The sequence below is a fragment of the Episyrphus balteatus genome, chromosome 4 (genome assembly GCF_945859705.1).
Source record: "Episyrphus balteatus chromosome 4, idEpiBalt1.1, whole genome shotgun sequence".
Taxonomy (NCBI): Eukaryota; Metazoa; Arthropoda; class Insecta; order Diptera; family Syrphidae; genus Episyrphus; species Episyrphus balteatus.
This window is the reverse complement of record NC_079137.1, coordinates 3,360,504-3,383,217: the sequence shown is the minus strand read 5'-3', so window position 1 is coordinate 3,383,217 and position 22,714 is coordinate 3,360,504. Positions and strand designations below refer to the sequence as shown.

Sequence of the window (22,714 nt, the reverse complement as noted above, 5' to 3'; positions counted from 1 at the left end):
AATTTTAATTTTTAAAACCAATACGGCAACACCGGCAATTTTTTAATTACCTACGTTTGAAAAAAAAATCGTCAAAATCAGAGCTGTTCGGCCGGGTTCCCTAATAATTTGCTTTAGTTACTCTACTTATAATTAATTTCATAGCAAATGTTTCCAAACAAAAAAAAAAAAAAAAAAATATCAAAACCATGACGCAACTAAATTTCCTAAAAATATACCTTCGATGCCTTGACAATCGCATAATCCATTTAAATCAAAGTTTCACTTTCACAAAGTAGAACCGTTTTAACTCTAACCCAAAAGAAGTCTACAAAAAAAATCCAACAAAAAAGGTTAAAGAATTTCATTTATAACCTACCCTAATTCCCAATGGCCTTAAATGCTATAATTTGTTTTCAAGTCTTAAGTGTGAATTGTTTGTGTTAAATTAAAAAAAAAAAACCCAAAAAATAAATAAATAAAAAACAAACAAAACCAAATAAACTTATTGTTATCCTTTCTTACTTGCTATTTTTATTATTAGTTTTTTTTTTTCTTCTATTTTTTATTTTAATTTCTTGCTGTGTGTCTGTTTAAATGGTTTTCTATTTTTGTTTTTTTTTTTTTTGTTTTTTACTCAAATCCTTACTTAGTCCATATTTATATATATATACGTAACAGTCTGTGATGGGCATTATTGAAGAAATTTCATCTATCGATTCGATGCAGGCTACCCATTAAGTTAAACATTGTCGTTAGAAGCCACGCCAATGATCCTTTCCGATAGCATAAGAACTCGACCATTGCACTGAAACGGAAAATGCGATTGAGCATAGGATGACTATTGGCTTTGCTGGTGCTTGCTCCGGCAGAAACGCTAATGCTGCTACTGCTGCTACTCACGCCACTGCTATTGATGCCTCCTTCGCCTTCGACCATACTACGATTGGCGTGTTGCATTGCAGCGGGTTTTTCGCCTGAAAGAATAAAAAAAAAAAAAACAAACAAAAAAATAAAGACAACATAAATTACCCAGTTAAAAACAAATAATCTAGGACTGAAATTGTAGTAGAGGTTTGAAGTTGGACTGAAATTGTGAAAAAAAAGACTAGAAAAAAATAGAGGAATAGGAAATGAAGAAGGGTTGTTTAGGGAGCTTACTCTTCTATAGAAAAAAAAATGAAGAAGAAGAACAATAGAAAATAGTTTTGTGGTGGAGTGTGGCAGGAGAATTGCAGGCGCGCTAGAAAGGGTCAAAGGGTAATGTGTATATAGTGTATACTATAAAGTGAACACTTCTTCCGGATAACAAGCGCAGTTATATTGTGGTTCAATTGTTTGCAGTAAATTAAAGAGCTGTTACCATCTAGTTTAATGGAAAATCAGAATTTATTGTTGTGGAATGGGTCGGGGGCTAGGCCAAGAGGAAAACGAATAACAAACCGGACGGACTAGAAATATTATTATTATTTGTTTTATGAATTAAATATTAAACTTTTAATTTTGAAAAATTTTTGTTTAGTTAGGTACCTATTGCAGAAGCTAGTTGGTTTAATATTATGCCAAAGTTAGTTGCAATAGGATTTTTCCAAACAAAAGTTAGTTAGAACGTAGGTTGGGGAAAACAATGGTAGGTTACTCTCGCACTAGTTAGCATTTTTCTTGTTTTTTTAATTTAAAAATTCGGACTTAATGAGCAGATCCAATTTTAGTTATTATAAAACCTCCCTCGACCTGTTGAAGGGAAATGGTTTTAGCCAAAATCGATGAAATTTTAGTGTGTTGCAGTATAAAACGTGCGAGTGAAAAGTCTTTATAGGCTCAAATTCTTAAAGCAAGAAGATACTTACGGTTGAGCGTGGTGAAAAAAGGAGGGTTTTAAACATCCGCATGTTTGTATCCAAATAACTTCGGAACTACTTATTATGGTAAAAATAAAATGCACGACTGGGTCGCACGAACTTGCTCTTAGAGTTAAAGTTGCTTTAGTTTTTACGACTTTTTATATAGAAATTTGGAAAAAAAAAAATAAAATTCGTTTTAAAAAAAAAAATAAAATAAAATCTCAAATCAAATTGCCCTCCAAAACAAGTAAGCAGTTTTAATTGATATGTTAAGATGCATTTAAAAAAAAAAAATTTCAAAATCGTTTGAGCCGTTTTTTTAAAAACTAATTTTTTATAAATAATTTTTTGGAAAAAATGTTTTAAAATAAAATTAGTATGCCATTTTGTAGAAATCACTAATCAACATCTAAAAACAAAATTTCAAAAAAATTCAATGTCCCGTTTTCGAAAATTTGATTTTTCAAAAAAAATTTTCAAAAAATTTTTTAAAATCCAAAAATTATTTTTTTGGAAATTTGTTTTTCTGGTTTATATTTAAATTCTATAAATACTTCCTCAAAAAAAAGTTTCGTTCAAATCGAATAAGCAGTTTCGGAGATAATCGGATTTGAAAAAAAAAAACGGTTCTATGGCAGGTACCGTTAATAATGATTTTCCAAAAAAAAAATTTTTCATTAGAAGATAGACCTTTGCTTAAAACTAACATTTGAACATTTTTTAAACAAAATCGTTGGAGCCGTTTTTGAGATATTTCAATTTTATTAAAATCGGTATATGACAAGTACCGTTATTTTTGGTCCAAAAAAATTAATTCCAAAAATTACTCTGGAGAGTCGCCAAATAACGGTACATACCAAGTTTGACATTAATCGGTTCATCCGTTTAGGCTGTTGCTCCTTATACAGACTGACAGACAGACGGACTTCCAAGACCCACTTTTTTGGCATTGTCTACCATCGTAATGTCATGGAAAAATATTATCTAAACTTTTTTTTGTGTACGAATGCATAACTTGATATATAGTACCTATATCGCAAGTAAAAATTACAAGTTTATTTTTTTCAGATTTTTTGAGATAAAACCAAGGTAAACCATTTGCCAAAAAAAAATATCCATTTTTAAATAAATATCCTCCAAATCCATCGAGTGAGACATTGAAAGAAAGGTCCCTTTAAGCTCTATTTATAAGTGAAAACCAAAAGTTTCTTGGAGGTCTAGTCGCTGAGTTATTCGCATCAAAATTTTGTTTTCTTAGTTTCGGAGACAAAAATACCTAAGTTCACAGTGAACAGGCCTATGCTTTAAGGCAAAAAAATAATTCCTAGAATTTTCCTCAAGAATTTTTTTTTCTTTGTACCTTCATGTTAACCACAAATTTAGCTTTCATTATCACTAAACTTCCAATTTCTTTTCGTCATCTTGATAGTTTCCTTTTGATTTGGATATTCTACAAATTTCAAACAATTTTGTTAAAATGTGTCATGTAAACTTTTTTCTTTTGAATAATATATTTAGAACTTTTGAAAACCATGAAACAATTTAAGTTTTCGAAATGAATTTGCCTTTGTCAAATAAAACAAAATCTATCACCAATTACACAAGAAATTCTCAAGTTGTAGTATGTGTTGACACCATTGTCAAACAAAATTCAAAATCATATCCCTTTTCCTTAAAAATGTTTATTTTCCGATGAACAAATTTTAAACTCGAATAAAATTTATTTTGTGGTTTATTATGTTCACATCAAATGTTTGACCCTTATCAATATTAACAAAAGGTCAACATAAAAAAAACAGGCGTTAATATTGTATTTGTAAATCGTTCCCAGAAAAGAAGAATTATTTTTACAGAAAATTTTGTTCGAGTATAAAAATCTAATCATTTTATTTAAGGTATTTCTATGTGTCTTGTGTGTGTATATAGATTTGTTAAATATTTAATGCAATAGAAAATAAAGGATAAATAAATTTTGACATTGGTCAGAGATACACCTACATAGAAAGGACTTAAAGAATTGATATTATACAATTTTCTTATTCAGTGAAGATGTCGAAAAAGTTTTGTGTTGTGTTTTTGTCTGTATCTATGGTCTTTCGAAGATATTCCTTCATAAATGATGTATAAGAAAAACATTTGTTGTGAATTATTTAATGTTAACTTTGGTCTTGTGGCAATCAAATTTGCATGGACACGTACAGGAAGTTTTGTCATGGTTCGATAGAATTTTAAATTTGATAAAAAAAAAAAAAAATAGATACACCTTTGAAAGGTCAAAATATGTTATTGACAATTGAAAATGATATCAAACACCCATAAATATGGATAAACTGTGGCTTTTTTATGACAAGGCGTATTTTGGATAGTATACAAAATGTTAACTGCTTAAAAAATGTATGAATTTTTATTGATTCTTGAAAAACTTAAATTTCAAAATAAAAGATTAGTTTAGTTTCTGGTTGGTATCAAAAACTTTAAAAGTGAAGATGTAAGACTTACATATATACCCTGCCTATTGATATCTTTGAAGGTTTGCAGTCATAATTCTGTTCGAAATTCGGTTTTCTAAAACACTTTTTACTACAACTCTATATTTTAAAATTCTGTAGATTCAAAATTTTGCATTTAATAATTCTAGAAATCCAAAATTCTTATAAGAATTGGGAATTTATAGAATTTTGAAAAGAAGAATTTAAGATTTACAGAATTTTGAAATGTGGAATTTTGAACTTACAGAAATTAGGAATACCCAATACAGTATAATGACCCGTTTCCATCTTTCTTCCCGGTTTTCAATTTTTTGAAGAGATTCTTATTTATTTAATCCGTTAATAGCCTAACGTTAGAATTTAAAACTATTTATGTACATACAATTTTAATAATAAAATTTTACCTAAAAAATAAATAATAACTATAATATGTTAAAAAAGTTTTCTTTAAATGTTTTGCTTTTGACATTGTCGTTTACAGATGAGATCAAAAAGTAATATTTATTGAAGACTGAAATCAATTGATTTAATGGGCTATTCACACCATAGTTTGTTCTGCTGAAAATCGGACATAAAGGCAATTGTCTTCTTATGCTAGTTTGACTATAGCTGAAATTTAGACGACACAGAGTTGATGGACATATTATTGAACCATTGATTAATTTGACAATAAAACAAAGCTGAATATATTTTCTATGTTGTAAAAGTGAAGGGAGATTTATAAGTAAGAGTCTGTGAGAATAGGGTGGGTGTATGGATCTTTGGGACCATGGAAGAAAACGAAGGCAAAAACGCAAAAACCTCCTCTGTATACCTTCAAGTCTATTTATATGAACAGAATAGTAAGGAGCCCATATTACGCAGCCGTATTCAAGTACAGGTCTAACAAAAGAAATATAAAGAAGCTTGAGGACATAGGGATCACAGAAATCACGAGAAAATCGTTTGATAAAACCAAGAATCTTATTAGCTTTTTTTACTATAAAGTTATAATGGTCAGTAAACGTCAACTTAGTGTCAAGAATAACTCCTAAATCAGAGAACTCGGAAAGTTTACAGAGAGAAGAAGAATCTAAAATATAATTATAAGTTATAATTGTTTTTTTGCGTGAAAAACACATAGTTTTACATTTGTCTATATTCAAATAAAGTCGGTTAATATTGCACCATTCCCTAAATCTATGTAGATCTTCTTGAAGCTGTGAGCAGTCATTAATTGAGTTTATAATTTTGAAAATTTTAATGTCATCAGCGTAAATTAAAACAGACGAGTTTTTTATAATCGATGTTATGTCATTTATGTACAAAATAAATAAAAGGGGACCTAAATGGCTACCTTGTGGAACACCAGAGTTGACATGAAATTGGTCCGATTGCTCATTTCTGAAAGTAACAGTATAACTTCTATTCTTTAAATATGACGAAATCCACATTAGAAATTTATCATTAAATCCTAAGGCCTTTAGTTTGTGGACTAAAGTCTTGTGGCACAATTTGTCGAAGGCTTTACTAAAGTCTGTGAACACACAGTCTACTTGCTTCCGGTTTTCAAAGGAATCAAGGCAAAAAGAAGTAAAGTGGAGCAGATTAGTAATAGTTGACTTATTTTGGACGAAGCCATGTTGATTGTCGCAAATAATTGACTTGCAGTTAAAAGATAACATGCTACAGATAATGGACTCAAATAGTTTAGGAATAACAGAAAGTTTGGCAATGGGTCTGTAATTCGTGATTTCGTTCTTTGACCCTTTTTTGTGAATTGGACTTATAAAAGCATTTTTCCATAGTACTGGAAAGATTGAGCACCTTAGAGATTCGTTGAATAAAACATAAAGAGGATAGGATAAATACGATACGCATTTTTTTAACACACATGATGGTACACCATCAGGGCCAGGGCTAAAACAGTCGTCAAGTTCTGAGACATTTCGAACAATTAATTCTTCACATATGGTAAAATTAAGTGAGCTAAGGTGTGGAAAATTTTGGGAAGGAAAGAATGGAGGGGTAGTTTGACAAGAAGAAGGAACATCAAAAGCATCTTTGAAGAAACTAGCAAACATGTTCGAAATCAATTTAGAGTCATGACTTGATGTGTTGTTATATGACATAGAGTTAGGGTAGTCGTCAGAATTTCTTTTGCTTTTCACGAAGTTCCAAAAGTTTTTTGGGCTCTGTTTTAACTCTTCCTCAATTTTACAAATATAGTCTGAATAAAGGGTGTTGAAGTAGTCAGCAAACATACATATAAGTTCGGAGTAAATTCTGAAATCAACATCCGCTCTGGTTTTACTAAACTTTAGCCAAGCCTTATTTCTTTTATTTTTCAAGTTTTTCAAATTAGTGTCAAACCATGGTGGAATTTTAGAATAATAGCAAGACTTTCGTAATGGTGTAGTTTCGTAAAAACAAGTAAATAAAAAACTATAAAATTCAAAACACATATGATCAATATTTCGATTTGAGAGCATTTGATTCCAGTCAACATTACACAGCAAATTAATAAGTTCGTTAAAATTACATTTTTTAAAATTGAATTCAAGTTTTTCGTTTAAACTGATGGGAATATTGCATATGTTTATATTCAGTAATATATTTAAGGCTGGATGGTGACGGTCTTCTTGTAATAGTATAACATCGGCTGGAGTTACAGCTACGTCAGCATTTATTGTGTCCGAGAAAAATATTAAGTCTAGTAATTTGTTAAAGCGGTTAACAACCCCATTAAATTGAATAAGACCACAAGAAGCTAGACCATCAATGATAAAGAACTCGTTAGTACAAGTTGGGTTAATAGGCGAAAAACTATTGAAATCTGTTGATCTTGTCCAGTTCAGGTTCGGAAGATTGAAATCGCCTACGATTAGGAGCTCGTCATTTGGTTCCATTTGGTCATGAATGTTTTCAATTAAATTTACGAAGTTCTCGTAGATACAGCTTGTAGATCGTGGAGGTATGTATATAGAGATAATATAAAGGTAACCAATTTCCATTTTGATTTTAATACATAGTATTTCGACGTCAGAGAGATCAAAAGCATCAACTAAAGTACTTATTAGACAGTTTTTGACCGCAACTAGAATTCCACCACCAACTGTCAGTGAGTCATTCAAGTGGTGTCTATCTCGTCTAAAAACTTGGTAGGATGAGTCGAAGAGTTCAGTATCCAAGAAAGAGTTATTAAGCCAAGTTTCTGTTAATATAATTATGTCGTGTTGGAGATTGTTTATATTTTTGTAGACCGTGTTGATCTTTGTCCTTAGTCCATTGACGTTTTGATAGTAAATCAGAACTTGTTGGAGCTGCTTCTTCGAAGATATTGCATTGTCCGGTTCATTGGAAAAGGGTTATGGGATGAGATTTTCGTATTATGTTGTTTGTTTTCAAATTCATGTATTATTATCCCTGTTGGCCAAAGCGATGTTGAATTGAGAAGATGGAAAATTGAATCTGGGACTCTTATCTTAAAGGATGCATATTTCGAGTAATTTCGATGAATCATCTTCTCAACTTTGAATAGCGAAGATGTACCTGTCTTGTTTGAAATAAAATTTTTTATATCGAGGGCATTTGTAGTTGGGTCAAGTTTAGATATAAATAATGTGCGATGGCCTTCTACTACTTTCAATCCACTAGTAATGGGTGAAATTGAATGATTGACAAGACTTTGTTTTCGCGTATTATGAGATGAAGAAGGTTTTATATTAGGTAAAGATGATGTTGATAGTGTTTGTATGGGATCTGTTTTCGATGCTGAGGTTTCAGATACTATAGTTGATTCTATTAATGTTGCTAAGGTAGATGGAGGTAGTGGCGTCGTAATCGATTGAGTAGGTGGTGGTAAGGTAGCGGAGTTAGAACTCGAAGTAGCAGGCTTTTTCGGCGAGGGATTTATTTCACATGATTCGGTATCAGTTTTGTCAATTTTTCGCTTTAAAGTTGATGTGTCATTTAAAGAATTGCAACCAGTGATTTCGACTTCATCATTATGTGATTCCGTAGTATGTTTTATAGAGGAAGTAGTTAATTTGTCGATTTTTTCGTTAAGATGGAGTAATTGTGCATGCAACTTTTCAAGGTTATATTTATTTTGTAAAACGTCTCGAGTAATGTTAGTGTGTACAAAAGGATCACACTCCTCACAAAAATAATAAAATGATTCGCAGAGTTTCTCCTAGCAATAGCAACTTAGCAACTACTCTATTTTGAAGTAAATTTAAAACTGTGTGAACACTGAGTGCCGTTGTACTTATTATTTCTTAATGAAAGTTCATATCATATAAGCTTTAGAGAAAGTAAAAATATGGCTAATCAGAACTCCATGCGATTCGAAATACCAAAAATCTTCGAGGTGGACAAACGACAGTAGTTTGAAGCAGTTTTGAAAAAAAAAATCGAATTTTGGTACAAAATTTTCGGTACAAAATTTGTTTTTTGAATATCTCCTTAAAAAACGATAATATTTGATATGTATAGAAATCGAGGTGAACAAAATATTGCAAATGGTTTTATATGTCTATCTCAAAATTTGACGTTTTAGACGAATTTACATTTTTCAAACTTCCTATAAAAAAAAAGAATTTGATCTTAAAAATTTTTTAAAGGTGGCCAAACGAAAATTTTGAATGAACAAAAGGTGGACAAACGAAATTAGAAAAATTTGGTTCAAAAATTTTGAAGTCGCAGTTGTGGAGCTTCTATAGAAGATATAAAAAAAAAAAAATATTTGACAAAACTTATTTTGGTTTCTTTTCAATAAAGTCCTTTAAAATTTTCTGTACCGCAAGTTGTTTTCCGGCGGCTGAAAAACTCTTTTTTTTTCACCAAAATAACATAAACTGAGTTTTACACTTAAAATCAACTCCTTTATAATATTGTAACCATAGATTTTATTCTACCTAGTGACTGGACCTTGTATGAAAAAAATATTCACTTATCGATAGAATTATATAGGTCAACACCTCCATGAGAACGCATTCAGCTTTTCTTTTGTTAATGCTACCAATAACCGGCTTACGAAAGGGGATGTCAAAAGGTGGAATGGAATGATTTCACTTTGGGGTAAGTGTAGGTACTTGGATGCAGGATGTAGGTATAGTTAGAAAAGCAATGAGAACATTCTCATCCACTCAAACAGTGAACAAGAGAAGCCATCTTGAATTTCCGGCTATATATTTCGATTTACATCGATTTACACTTAGTACCTATTGCAATATCCAATTTCAAATTAACACAATACAATACAATCATCAAACAACAACTCAATACACTAACCTCTTAGGACATGAACTGTTATACTGGCTGGTCTTGCATTTGACGGTGCACACGTATAATTGCCCGCATGATGAAAATGCACTTCCTGTATTGTTAACACGCTTGTCGAAGGCGCTTGTAAGTAAGAAGATTGATGTTGTGATCCTAATGAAGACATATGTCCACTATTCCCATGACCATGGCTACTATTACTGCTTAAACTATTACTACTACTACTGCTCGTACTACTGCTACCGCCACTACTGCTGCTGCTAGTACTCGTATGGCTTCGATCTCTGTGGTTGGTATTGGTGTTGCCACCTTCAGATGCTGGCATATTAACAGTTGTTGATGTTACAGAAAAACCATCCTGTGAATCATAGTTCACCATTTTATTGTCATGGTACCTAAAAAAAAATTTAAAAAAAAAAAAGTTAAAAAACTGTACTAAAAAAAGTCAAAAACAACATTTTTGAGATTTTCTAATACTCTTATTCTCTTACCAAAAAACAAACGATGGGTTTTCTGTGGCACGTTTTAATTTGCATTCCAAACGTAGTGCTGAACCCTCATCTATGTGTAAATCAGGTGCTCCAGTGATTTCAGCAACGGCCTCTGTTTTTTTTTTTTTTTGTGTGTTTTTTGAAATGAAGAAAGAAGAAGAACAAAAATAAATGAAAATGAAAAGTTGGAATTTTCACGATAAGACAGAGGTTAAAGTGAGAAATGCGATTTTGGTTTGTTTTGTTTTTTTTTTTTTTTCCTTTCTGTTTTTTTTTGCTCATTTATTAGGAGATATTTCTTATAGGTTCAAAATACACGCCACATCATTGGATTGAGGTCTTTTTTGGTTCAATGAACACTTTAATCCTACTTTTATTGTTTGTTTTTTTTTTTTTTTTACTCAACATGTTTGTATTAAAAGTTTTGCAAGTGTCAAAATTTGGTTTTATAAATTAGTATTTCTAAGATTTTCAATTCAAATTCCCTATGCTCCAAAATTCGATTATAAAATTTATAATTAAGAAATATTATTTTGTTCAAATCAAAATGTGGTAGGTACAGAAATATGCACTAAAAATTCATCAAAGACAATTCTTTGTTCGGAATTTGGTTTTTCGAAATCTTTTTCAAAAATATTATACGTCCAAATTTTGTGTTCAAACTGAATTGATATTGTTTTTCTGTTTGAATTCAGTCTTATATTTTTTAAATCCACAAGTTGGTACTTAAAATTCATTTGAATATTAAACTTGTAAACAATATGTACAAAAAATCAGTTTTAAAAAATTTTAAATTCAAATTTTGTACAAACCAAAATTCAGTTGCAGTTTTGTTTAATTTTTTTTTCTGTTTTAATAATTAATAACTCTATTTGTGCCAGAATTTTGTTTTGAAAATTGAGAGGTTAAAAATTAATTATTTGGTATTCAGGAAGTAAATTTATTCAAAATTGTATGTGCTTGGACTCGCAATGGTATACACATTTTTAAGTTTATTATTTGTACTTAAATTTTGATTATGTTTTGAAAATTCTTTGATTCAAACTTATGAAAGTACATAAAGTTTGGTCAATATAATTATTTTACTTTTTTTATAATCACTCAAAATAAAGTGTGAAGACCAGAGTTAATGTCAAGTAATGTCTCAAAATTAGATTTTTCAAGTTTTTAAATAAAAATTTTAAATACGAAATTTTGTTTGTGCCATATTTTGTTGAACAAATTGTGAGAAGAGGAACATCTTTTATTACTAATTAAGAGTGTTCCGAATACGGCGTTTAAAATACTTCAACCCAAATTTTTTTATTTTAAATTTGGTACCTAGTCAATTTTTCAAAATGTTTTATCAAATCTGAAGCCTTGTACTTAAATTCAGTTGGTCTAAAAATGCTACACTTCATCATTTTATATTTAAAATTAAGTTTCCTTATAATTTACATAGTGTTAAAAATGTACAACAATCTATTTCTGTCAAAATTCATTATTCTTTTGTGTACATAAAATTTTGCCAAGTTTTCAAAAATTTACTTTCTATTTTTTTATTTAAAACTTAATTGTACTGTGTCTATGATTTAGTGGGTGAAATAGTAAAATGACCAAATAACCTGTTTTTAAAAATTTCTGTTCTGGTATCTGTAGAATTTTGATAACCTTATCAAATGCAATATCAAAAAATTTGGAGCACTTTTTTTTTCTTTGATATCTACCGATAGCATCAAAATTTTGTCGTAAAAAAAACTTGAAGATCCAAATTATGTAGTCAAAAATCTGAAAATATCTTAAATGTTTTGTTCAAAATTTTACGAAAATGGTTCAAAAATTTGCAAAAAAGAACTCAAATCTTCAGAAATATTTAAACAAAAAAATTTAAATACTTTGACACAGAATTTTTGGTGAGAAATAATATGAAAACTAAGAATTTGTAATGAACTTTAATTTGTCAGAATTTGGTTTGAAATTTTTATAACAAACCTCATCCAGACTTAAGGAAATAAAATTCATTGGAATTCATTTTCTATATAGACCCTAGGATTTTGACTAAATTAAAAATCTCCGAATATTTATAATTGTATTTCTGATAAAAATTCTACCTCAATCAACTGACCCAGGTTGTAGGTAATCTTTCGCAGGCTTACAAAGACATAAAGCAATTTAAATTTTCCAAGTAATAGTATAGAGGGATTACGAGAATTTTCGTCCTTAAAATATATCTATAAAATGAATGAATAAACTTTTTGCTCTGTGAGAAAAATAAAAAGAGAATGAAAGGAATGAGGAAGAAGAATGTAGAATGATTTTGGCAAATGAAATATTTATGTGTGTGTGTATGTATATGACAACGACAATGTGATGGCGAATGACATTATTTGCCTTAAAGAGCTTTTTGCATTTTACATAGATTTTCCTCAAAAATTAAGGACTTTAATTTTCTTTTAAGGCTTAAAGGTATATTTCGACAAAAAAATTTAAATGCAATTTATGAACATAACATTCGCTCTGCCTGCCTGCCTCTGTGATAGCCTTAGGTTAAATGTTTATGTTCCCTCTCTTTTGCTACTACTAAATGCTTTGTATCTCATCTGATGCATTTTACAAACTATTTTCTATATGTTTCCAGTCAAAATCCTAAAAACGAAAACGATAGAGAGAAAAGGATTTAAAAGACAAAATTCTTCATTACAAAACAAGGAACCCAGGACTCTCGTCAGAGAGAGGACATACACAGCTCAACAAGAAAAATATATTAAAATAAAGTAGTTTTATATAAAATTTGATCAACGTCGTCGTCGGCATCATCTTCATCAGTGTGGCTTTGTGTATGCATGCAACTTGAAGTATTTTGCTGCTTTTGAAAGCCCCCTAAAGCAATCGAGTTTTGTTCTTAAAGTGTATACTAAACAATTTTCCTTATAGTTAGGCAAATATTTAATTATAAAATTACTCAACGAAGAATGAAATTTGATTTTTAAAGATTTCTACAAGATTACGAGTAGGAAACCCTCAAAAAAAGGAAGTAATTATTATTTAGGAAATTCCCTTTAGACCACAAATTCCAATGAATGTTATTATTTTTATGAGATAAATTTCATTATGAATCTGGAAAATCCTAAAAATTGGATAAGGAAAGTCAAAAGAAGATAAATTAAAATTTCAATAAATTTAAATGTCAAAAGGTTAAAGTCAACTCTGATTTAGATCCTTCCAAAAGCAATTAAACTATCCTTTCCCCATTGATTACCATTTTCATTGTCATCGTTAAATATTCAAAACGGTCCATAAACATAAAAAAGCAATATTTATAAAAAATCCATATATCCCCTTTTTTTAATGTCTTCTCATGAGTACTTTATTGTTCAATCATCGTCACAATCATTCGTCATGGTGATTCAAATCCAACCCATTTTCTAACTAACTAACCAACTAAACGAATATGTACAAAAAAAAATCACTATTGCTCTAAATTACCAATCTACATACATCATTTTGTTAGAAATAATTGAGCAAATGTGACTTAAACTGCGCTCGGCACTCCCTCCCCCACACAAACCCAATCTAATTTTACTATCCAGTTATTGCCCGTATCAATATCAGTTATTAACACTCAGGGACCCATATCACTTTTGAATTCTCCTCCTTCCATTAAAACTCTCAATAAAATCGTTGGGCAAAAGTTTCCAATCCAATAGTGAAAATAGTAAAAAAAAAAAATAAAATAAAGAACGACTTGTCATCAACTAGAAATTTGCATACAGCACGACATCCATTACTTTGAATGACCAAACCCTCCATACACACATACAAATAGACTCACATATTAACCCACAAATCCCAAAGTACTTATACAAAAAGTGAGCAACAGAGAGAACCTCTATTTGGGTATGAATAGAATAGGGAGGTGGTAAAATGGCACAATCCAATAATTGTCAGCGATATATAGGGTAGGATGGTATAAGAGTGCGCGGTTGATAAGAGTGCGCAAGGCCATTTTCTACGATTTGAGAGGGAATATAAGACTGAATGCACTTATTTTGGAAAGACCTAAGTGATATTGATCTGCTGTCAAAATTTCATGCAAATGTGTTTGTAAACAGAGGTGCTAGTTAAGTTTAAGTTTTTTAGCACTTTTTTTTCCAATTTTTCTTTCCAAACAAATTAAGTTTTCCGCTAAACAACAAAAAATTACAATAAACAAAGTATGGGACATTGAAAAGTCGACAAAAAGAAACATTTGAGGAACAAGTAAGATTGGTCATAAAGTGCATTGTGAAATACATATATATTCTTCGATTACATGTCTGAATGTGTAAGAGTGCGCACCATGATGATGTATAAGAGTGCGCGGGTTATAAGAGCAGTAAATGCTATCCAAGGCTCCAAAATAACTGGCATTTGTCCATATACCAGCAAACAGCAGCTAGAAAAAGCAATTACAACCAAAAAGAAACCAAATACAAGTTTTACAAAAAACAAGCGAATGAAAGTAACTAGGAAATATTGAAATTTTCTCGGAACCATTAATCGAAGACTAAATTGATTGTTCCTCTTGCAAGGAGTGATGGGTCGAAAAATAGTCTGTTTATTTAAAGATAGGCAGTTTTATTTGCGACTTTTGTGCGAACTTACACCTGTACGCAGCTGCGCACTCTTACAAACTAAGCCGCGCACTCTTACACAATAGTGTGTATAAGAGTGCGCAAAAAACCTAATGTGGTATTTTGTTTATAACTATTGAATTAATACATTTTTGTTACCAGTTTTAAGTTTTTGTCGTTGCTTGGATTATAAACTAAAAACTATATATAAAAAAAGTAGTTAAATTCTTTTTGTTATTGTGTTATTTGGTGTTTTGTCTAAAATGCGCACTCTTATACCACCTTACCCTACATATACACACAAATTCATACAAATGAACTACATAAATACATACAAAACAATTTGAAAAACTCACCGACTACTTTCAGCTCGATGAATATCGATTGTGTTGGATAAATAGATAATTGGCACTCGTAGAATCCTCGGTCGTCCTCACGGACCGATTTGATGCGTAACGACCAGTGACCCATATGGCGGGTGTGTTCAACTAAAAAACGTTTATCACTGCTATGGGTCGACAGGCCAACTGTGAGCAATTGAAAATCTTTTCGTCGTATCCAGGATACCTAGAAAAGAAAAAAAAAAAATGTTTTATTTTTTTAAATTGCAAAAAGGAAGAAAAAAAAGGACCAAACACACAGAAAAAAAAAGGTATAAAGGTAAAGGTTTTATAGGTTAACGATATTTCTACGGTAAGCAATATTGTTTAAAATTGATTTAAACGTAGAGAATAAGAATGTTTATATAATTCAATAGAAATGGTGTGTGTGTTTTTGTAGGAGAAGCTTTTATCAAATTGTTTAATTTTATCCTTAATAGAAGATGACCCAATAAGCTCTTCTTCTCTCTCTAGGGGAAATAGACAAATGTATAAGGTGTGAATCAAAATGTCCTTAGACCTTAAAGAGGCTAGTTTATCAAAAAAATTGAGGAAAAATAAAAAAGGAAAATTGATGGAAATCAATTTGGTCGAGGTGAGTTATTTTTGAAATAAACAAAGACTTAAGGTTACCTTATTTTTGGACTCATAATTGTTTTAAAATAAAGTATTGATTTTTTGCATAAAGCATTAATTAATTAAGTACAGACTTTTAAAATTTAGAGAAAGATCAGTTGTTTGGATTTTGTGTTTAGTTGAACGGTCACTGTGGCGTATGTGTAACATTTTTTTTTTTTTTTTTTAAATTTGTAATGTACCTATAATCTTAATAGGTATCCACTTTTTGAGCTCGTAGAAATTTTCTTACTTTTTGGAACAATTTTTTTTGGGATTTGGGATAGGAGTTTAAGATGAGGTAAACACAAGGAATGAATAAAGTCTTTAAAAGTAGTTGTGAAATGGTGTTTTCTTTTTTTTGAAATAAGGAAAATCTGCGATAAGTCCAAACAAAAAAAAAAAAAACAATTTATTAAAAGTTATTTTTACCAACTTTACTAAAAATGTTGTAAAATATGCTCTTACATTTTTTGCAAGTGATAGTGTGTTTTTTTTTTTAATGTAGAAAATATATTTTCGAAAAATTGACGTAAAATTTTCATAAATGCAAAAAAATAGGAGAATTGGCGTTATTAAATAAAATACTACAATTTTTTCGACGAAATTAGTTTAAGAAAATAAAATGTAGGGCGGGGTTAGACAAAACTAATGATGTTTTATATATATAATAATTTTTTTATTTTTCACATCATTAAACTGCAAAATAAACAAAATTTTAATAAAAATCATTAGAAACTTTTTGGGCCACAAAAACTATACGTTTATAATATTTAGTCCTTTAAAAATTCCGATTTTCGTCCTGGTTAATAACCCAAAACTCTTAAACATAAAGTTTAAAGAAAATCATTTAAGTGGTGGTGTTAGCTAGATGTTAATTGAATGAAAATTGAATTGTTGAAAACCCAAACTCAAAAATCATTTTTTTTTGCTGACGAAAATCTGTAAAAAAAACTCTTAGTTTAACACTAATAAATTATGAATTAAATGAAAAAAATATATGGAAGAATGAGAATTTTAATTATTTTGATTTTAAAAAAAGCACGTATACGCCATAGTGTACATTCGTTTTCATCTCTTTTTTGCCGGTAATTAAACAAAATATTTAAAAACAGTCAATAGCGAAAAAATATTGTTTATATCCGGTAAACAAAAAAAATCGGTGTAACTACATGCAAATTCTAAAAAACCAAACAATAAAAAACTAATGTAAAATAAAACGAACGAAACTAGCCCCAAAGTTTCTTTTGAATCCAATAAAAATCTATTTGTAATACATTTTCAAATCGAATTCCATTAGTTGATTTTTCTTTTTTTATGAAATTTTATAAATTGGAATTTCTATTTAACAACACATCAAATAAATTTTCAAATTCTCATTTCAAACACACATGAATTTTATAAAAGACAAAAAATATAATTAGCAATTGGAATGTGTGTTTTGGTCCTTTTTACATATGAATTTAATTTGGGTCAAAATATGAAATTAATTTGAGTTTTTGTGTTAACGAATATATTATATTAATGAAATACTTACTGTAGCTGGTGAATTTAATTTGACAACACATGGCAAAATTGCTAGGCCTCCTTTTTGTGCTATAACCCGGGTATTGTTTTTTGTTGAGAAATGTGATTGTGTGGAGGTGCTGAAGTGATTTTGTATGCTTGCCGATGAGATTTTACCCATATCTGAAAAAGAAAATTGAGAATTTTTTAAATTAAAAACTGTTTAATATAAAAAAAAATATAAGTAAATTAAATATTCAGCTGTTGAATTTGAAGAAAAATTAGTTGAAGATTTCTGACACGTACCAGAATGGTACACATAATAAAATTGTACTAATTAGAAAATACCCTCAGCCTTAAGGGCGATAATTTACTCATTATGAAGGATGAATCACAGAGCTTTTTTTTTTTGTTTTTTCGAAAGTAGGTAGCATAAAAATAACCTCAAAGTGACTTTAAAGGATTTTCCTGGTTTAAAGAATTACTGCAAAGGAGACTCTAGTTGATTAAGTCCATTAATTTCTATTTGTTAGATTTCATGTAAGCCTTGAATATTTTATGATTTTTTAATTATCACAAATTACTGTCCTTGAGCTCATATTTTTGTAGACTTTTTTCCAAAAATTCATTAGTAACTCATTTTCAATCTTCCATTTGTAACATTAATTGGAATTTACATACATATTAAAAACTCACAAAAACGTAGCCTTTCATTTTTTTGGTATTGTTTATTTAATTTTGAAAAAAAATTCCTGTCTCTTTGATATAATTATTAAATTTTCCACAGAATGAAAAAGTTAATAAAACAACAAACAACAAATTTCACTCAACTTTTCTCACTGATTGGACACAGAAAAAGATTAAAAGAATCTCTACAGAAAAAAAAAAACAAAATCATATCATTTAAAAGTTTCCAAAAGCCAGAAAACCAGAAATTTTGTTGCCATCAAACTAACCATTCTTGGTATAAAAAAAAAAGTAAACAAAAAAAAAAAGAACCACCATTCTTCAATAACCACTGCAATCACAAATTCCCTAGATGACATGTGTTGTGACTTGTGACTATATATACACAACGACACGACACACGAGTAGAAAACTTGAATCAATGTTGTGGCTGGTAACTTTTTTTAATTAAACTTTCGAGTGTGTCGTTTTAACGAGAAAAATTCGTGCCACTTCATTCTCCTTCCACCTCCTCTTATCCATGATAAAATAACGACGGCCATGTTAAAAACACATTGAAAATATATCGATAAAGGATATACGATAGAATTAATGTTTGAACTATTTTGAAACTTGTAGTATAGAAATAAAAATAATAAAAGTCACTTCTCTCCGCCTTTCCTAACTTGATAAAATGTTCTTTTTATGCTACAACATAGTGGTGCTTGGTGACATGTATAATGTAACAGGGGCGGATTTATGATTTTGATAACATAAATATTTTTAGAAGGATTTAAGGTTTAACTATATTTTTAAAAATTACTTTAAATTTGTTTTAAATATAAAAAAAAATATATATCGGGTAGGTTGTTTCGACGATAAAAAATGTAGCATGTTTTGTACAAATAATATTACACAGCATATAACTAGTGGACAAAAAAGACGCTTGCAATAATATTTCATTTGTCAAATTACGATAAGTGGTTTTGAAGTTATGATGGAATACATGAACAAAAAAATATATGATTCTCAAGCACATAACCCTACTTTTTTGTATTTATTTATTTATTTAAAAGAATCAAAAGACTCTAATAGGACCGTAAAACGATTGGTCTGAAACTTTGTGGTTTTTACTGCACTTATCCTCCTCCTGATTGGAACTAAGTTGTTATGGATCTTATCAATTAGGACCAGGCACTCGTCAAAAAGAGCTAGTAATCAGATGTATCAATAAAACTTCTTTCACGTCTCCTCAATTTGGCAAAATTTTCAGAATTCTTCGTTTTAATATTAGTACAGGTAAAATAGTACATAAAATCAATAAATAAAAAAAAAAATTGTTCCACTCATGAAACTTGGCAAAAAGTTTGCTTTTGGCATAAGAACCAAGTACATAAAAAGTCACCAAAATTTTGGTGAAAGGGTGTTTTTTTTTCGAGGAGACCGTAAAATCTGTAATTAGTCCCAAAAAGCCAATGATTCATTTTATTTATGGTTTTGATGACAAATTGAACATTTCTAAATAAGTTCTTACACGTTTTACGCGAATCATTGGCTTTTTGGAACCAATTACAGATTTTACTAACACCCTTTAACCAAAATTTTTTGTATGAAAACTCTTAATTCTTACTTTCTATCCCAAAATCAATGTTTTTACCAAATTTCATTAGGGTGACCCATCATTTTTGTTTTCACTCAAAAAAAAACACCCTAATAACCATGATATTTTTATAGACACTTTATATTCTTGTTTCTTATCTTAAAAGTAACATAATCGCTAAATTTCAATAGGGTACCACTAATATTACTATAGTAATACACACTTTTTCAAATATACCCACATTTTCTTTACTTCTAAAAAAAACACCCTTTCACATAAAAAAAATTTATAGACTTACATTAATCGTAATTCCAATGGGAAAGAGAACATACATATTTAATGAATTTCGTAAGGGTACCATTTATACCCTTTTACCTAAAATATTTGTATAGACTTTTTGAGTTCTTGCTTTCTGTTATAAATGAAACATTTTTACCAATTTTCATTGGTGTAACAATTTTTTCCCAGTTTTTGTGGTACTAGTTCCGAATTTCATCATTTCTTGAAAAAAAAAAACACCCTTTCACTCAAAATAATTTTTTACTTTTTATAGATTCCTAATTCTTATACTATCCAAAACTATTTCACCAAGTTTTAAAAATTAATAAAATATAAGTTAGCTGTTATGATACCTTTCTCACACACAACTTAACCTATCAAAAAAACACCCTTTCACCCAAAATATTTTTAAAAACTTTATGAATCCTTTGTCCCTGTTTTATTTTAAACCTTCATCCCAAATTTTGTCAGTGTAGCATGTTTTTCACATGGGTTTCGGTTATATTTTACCTGTTGAGATCAAAAAACAAGCACCCTGGTTTTTAATCGGAAATAACTTTTCTTAGAGCAATCGTATTGACTTTATTTTTATGTCATTCGATTCAGTATCAAAAAATACCTTGAAAAACATGTGTCATATGATGATATTCGACAAACAATTTTTTTCAGTATATTTTTGACCTTCACCCTTTCCCTCTTGTCCGCGAAAAAACACCCTTCCACCCAATTTTTTTTTATAGACTTTTTTGTACTTGGTTCTTATCCCAAAAGCAAACTTTTTGCCAAGTTTCATGAGTGGAACAATTTTTTTTTTTATAAATGCCTATTTTACCTGTACCTACTATATAGATAAAATATACCTAAATAAAATAGATATTTAATTTTTACCGACTTCCAAAAAGGAGGAGATATTCGATTCGTTTGTATTTTTTTTTTAAACTTTTCTTCGAAATCCAATTTTTTCGAAACCATTTATCCTACAGGAAAGAATTCGAGCTCAAATTTTTGAAAATTTTACTTACTTCGGGAAATTATTTTTTTTTTACATTTGTTTTGTTGAATTTTTGATAGCTCGACACACAAGGACAAAAACTAAGGACGTTTATTGCAAAAAAAAATTTAAAGCACATATCATCTTATGACAACTCATCATGAGACATATCATCACAAGTTTCAATTGGAACAAATTTATTTTTAATTAATATTTACTCTTCCCTTAGAAAGGGACATTCTCTGTTTTTGTTTTTATTTTTCTTAAACATTTTTAATTTTGATGAAATATTACCTATGATGAACTATCCTTTGATGGGCTGTCCATGATAACCCATCCTACATGATATGTAGTATACAATTTTTATTTGTCTAAAAAAATATTTTTTTAAATGTTACGTAAAAGTCGTATGTAGTATGAGTAGGTAAATATTTCAGTATTTTTAAATTCAAACAGAAAAATTGGCCCTGAGTCAAAGGACTCCAAAGTCATTTAGAAAATTGACTCAACTATTAAACATATTTTAGTGAGAAAATTATCCTTTTTCAAAAAATAAATTATTTTAAGGTAATTTTTCTTTCCTAATTGCACCAAAAGAAAGAAATTTTAATGGTTTTCTATTCAATGCATATCTTCCCCTCAAATAATACCAACGAATCCAATAATGTTTTCTCCTTTCAAAAGCCAGGGGTACTGCTTTTATTTACTCTTTTAATTTTGAAAATATTCCTTTTTAACGTTCAAATGGTGTCAACTTATATGAAATAATATTTTCATCTTTCTACCCCTCACAATTTTCCTTAATTATATTTCGTTACATGAAAAAAAAAAAAACACTTTTCAAAAACATAATGATATCATTATACGAAGAGTCTTCAAAACCAACTAAAACAAACAATTTAAGGATGTCCTTTTTCAATAAACTATTAGATGAAACAAATTAACAAAAAACAACAAAAACCAAGAAACTATTAAACTCCCATAACATTGGCAATTGAATCGTACAACCCACCACAATAAGTTAAAGGCAATCACAAAACACATTGTCCTCTCAATATGGGAATTCAGTGTTGCCACTTAATTAAATTAAAAAAAAAAAAAATATAAAAAGTTGTCAAGTGTTGTTGATAGTAAAAAATAGTCTTTTAGATGAATTATTTTCAATCAATTAAAAAATTTAATTGAAAAACAATAATTGTCAATTGTGAATTGAAAATGAAGTATCATTTTTGTCCAAAATAGATTTAAGTAGGTACTAGAATGTAGAGTTTTCATTATGAAGTGTGTTCAATTTTTAAATGGGTTTATGATTTTTCATTACTATCTTATTTATTCTTAAAAAAAAAATCTGAAGAAAAAGGCTTATTTTTTGTTTTTGATTTCGACATCAAGGCAACTCTGGATCTATTCTTCAATTCGACATTCATAACAAGGGTGGGAATATATTATATGGTGATAAAGTATTAATATGCGTGTCGAATGCTACGATATGGGGACATATTGTAGTTTCTTATTTCATTTTTCTTTTTGGCTTGTTAAACAAAGTTACAACTTCCATTTTCGGTTACATATATATAGTAAGAAAAATTGAATGGAACGAGAGAATACATAAAATGCGACACATTTTGCCATTTGTTATATATGTAGGAAATAACATATTATATGGTGGTCATGTGCCATTGAAATAAACAAACCACTTATAGTTAAGGAAATTCTTATGTAGATTGTGCTTAAATATTGTACAATGTTCATATACGAGAAGAATTACAATCGCACGTTTGCCAAAATTTATTAGTTCTTAATTTGGTACAAGGAGGAAAAATAGAGACATAAAGCCATTAAATATTGTGAATATATATTTCATTTAAAACCTTGTTATTTGGGTTGTTAAAAGTAATGTCTTGTTTATTCAAATAATTGGATGAAGATATTAATTTTGAAGAGACTTAAACAAATAAAAACTGCATTTTGAGCAGGGTTGTAAAAATATCAATTTAAAAAAAAATGCATTTGAAAT

The 22,714-nt window shown here is 29.3% G+C and overlaps 1 protein-coding gene across 3 annotated transcripts in view; it reads right to left on the bottom strand.

The window, feature by feature from the left end:
• Positions 1 to 474: 474 nt before the first annotated feature.
• The window catches only part of LOC129920072 (uncharacterized), a 125,005-nt gene continuing 102,765 nt past the window's right edge, over positions 475 to 22,714 (bottom strand). For 2 of the 3 annotated variants that reach the window (XM_056001238.1, XM_056001239.1), the window contains 5 exons: positions 17,193 to 17,344; positions 15,017 to 15,227; positions 10,069 to 10,180; positions 9,587 to 9,972; positions 476 to 956 (listed from right to left, as the gene is read on the bottom strand). In XM_056001238.1, coding sequence (XP_055857213.1) covers positions 688 to 956; positions 9,587 to 9,972; positions 10,069 to 10,180; positions 15,017 to 15,227; positions 17,193 to 17,344 — 1,130 coding nt within the window. In that variant the 3' untranslated portion in view covers positions 476 to 687. Of the gene's footprint in view, positions 957 to 9,586; positions 9,973 to 10,068; positions 10,181 to 15,016; positions 15,228 to 17,192; positions 17,345 to 17,467; positions 17,557 to 22,714 lie in introns of those variants that run through there. The other variant, XM_056001240.1, reaches the window with a different exon arrangement.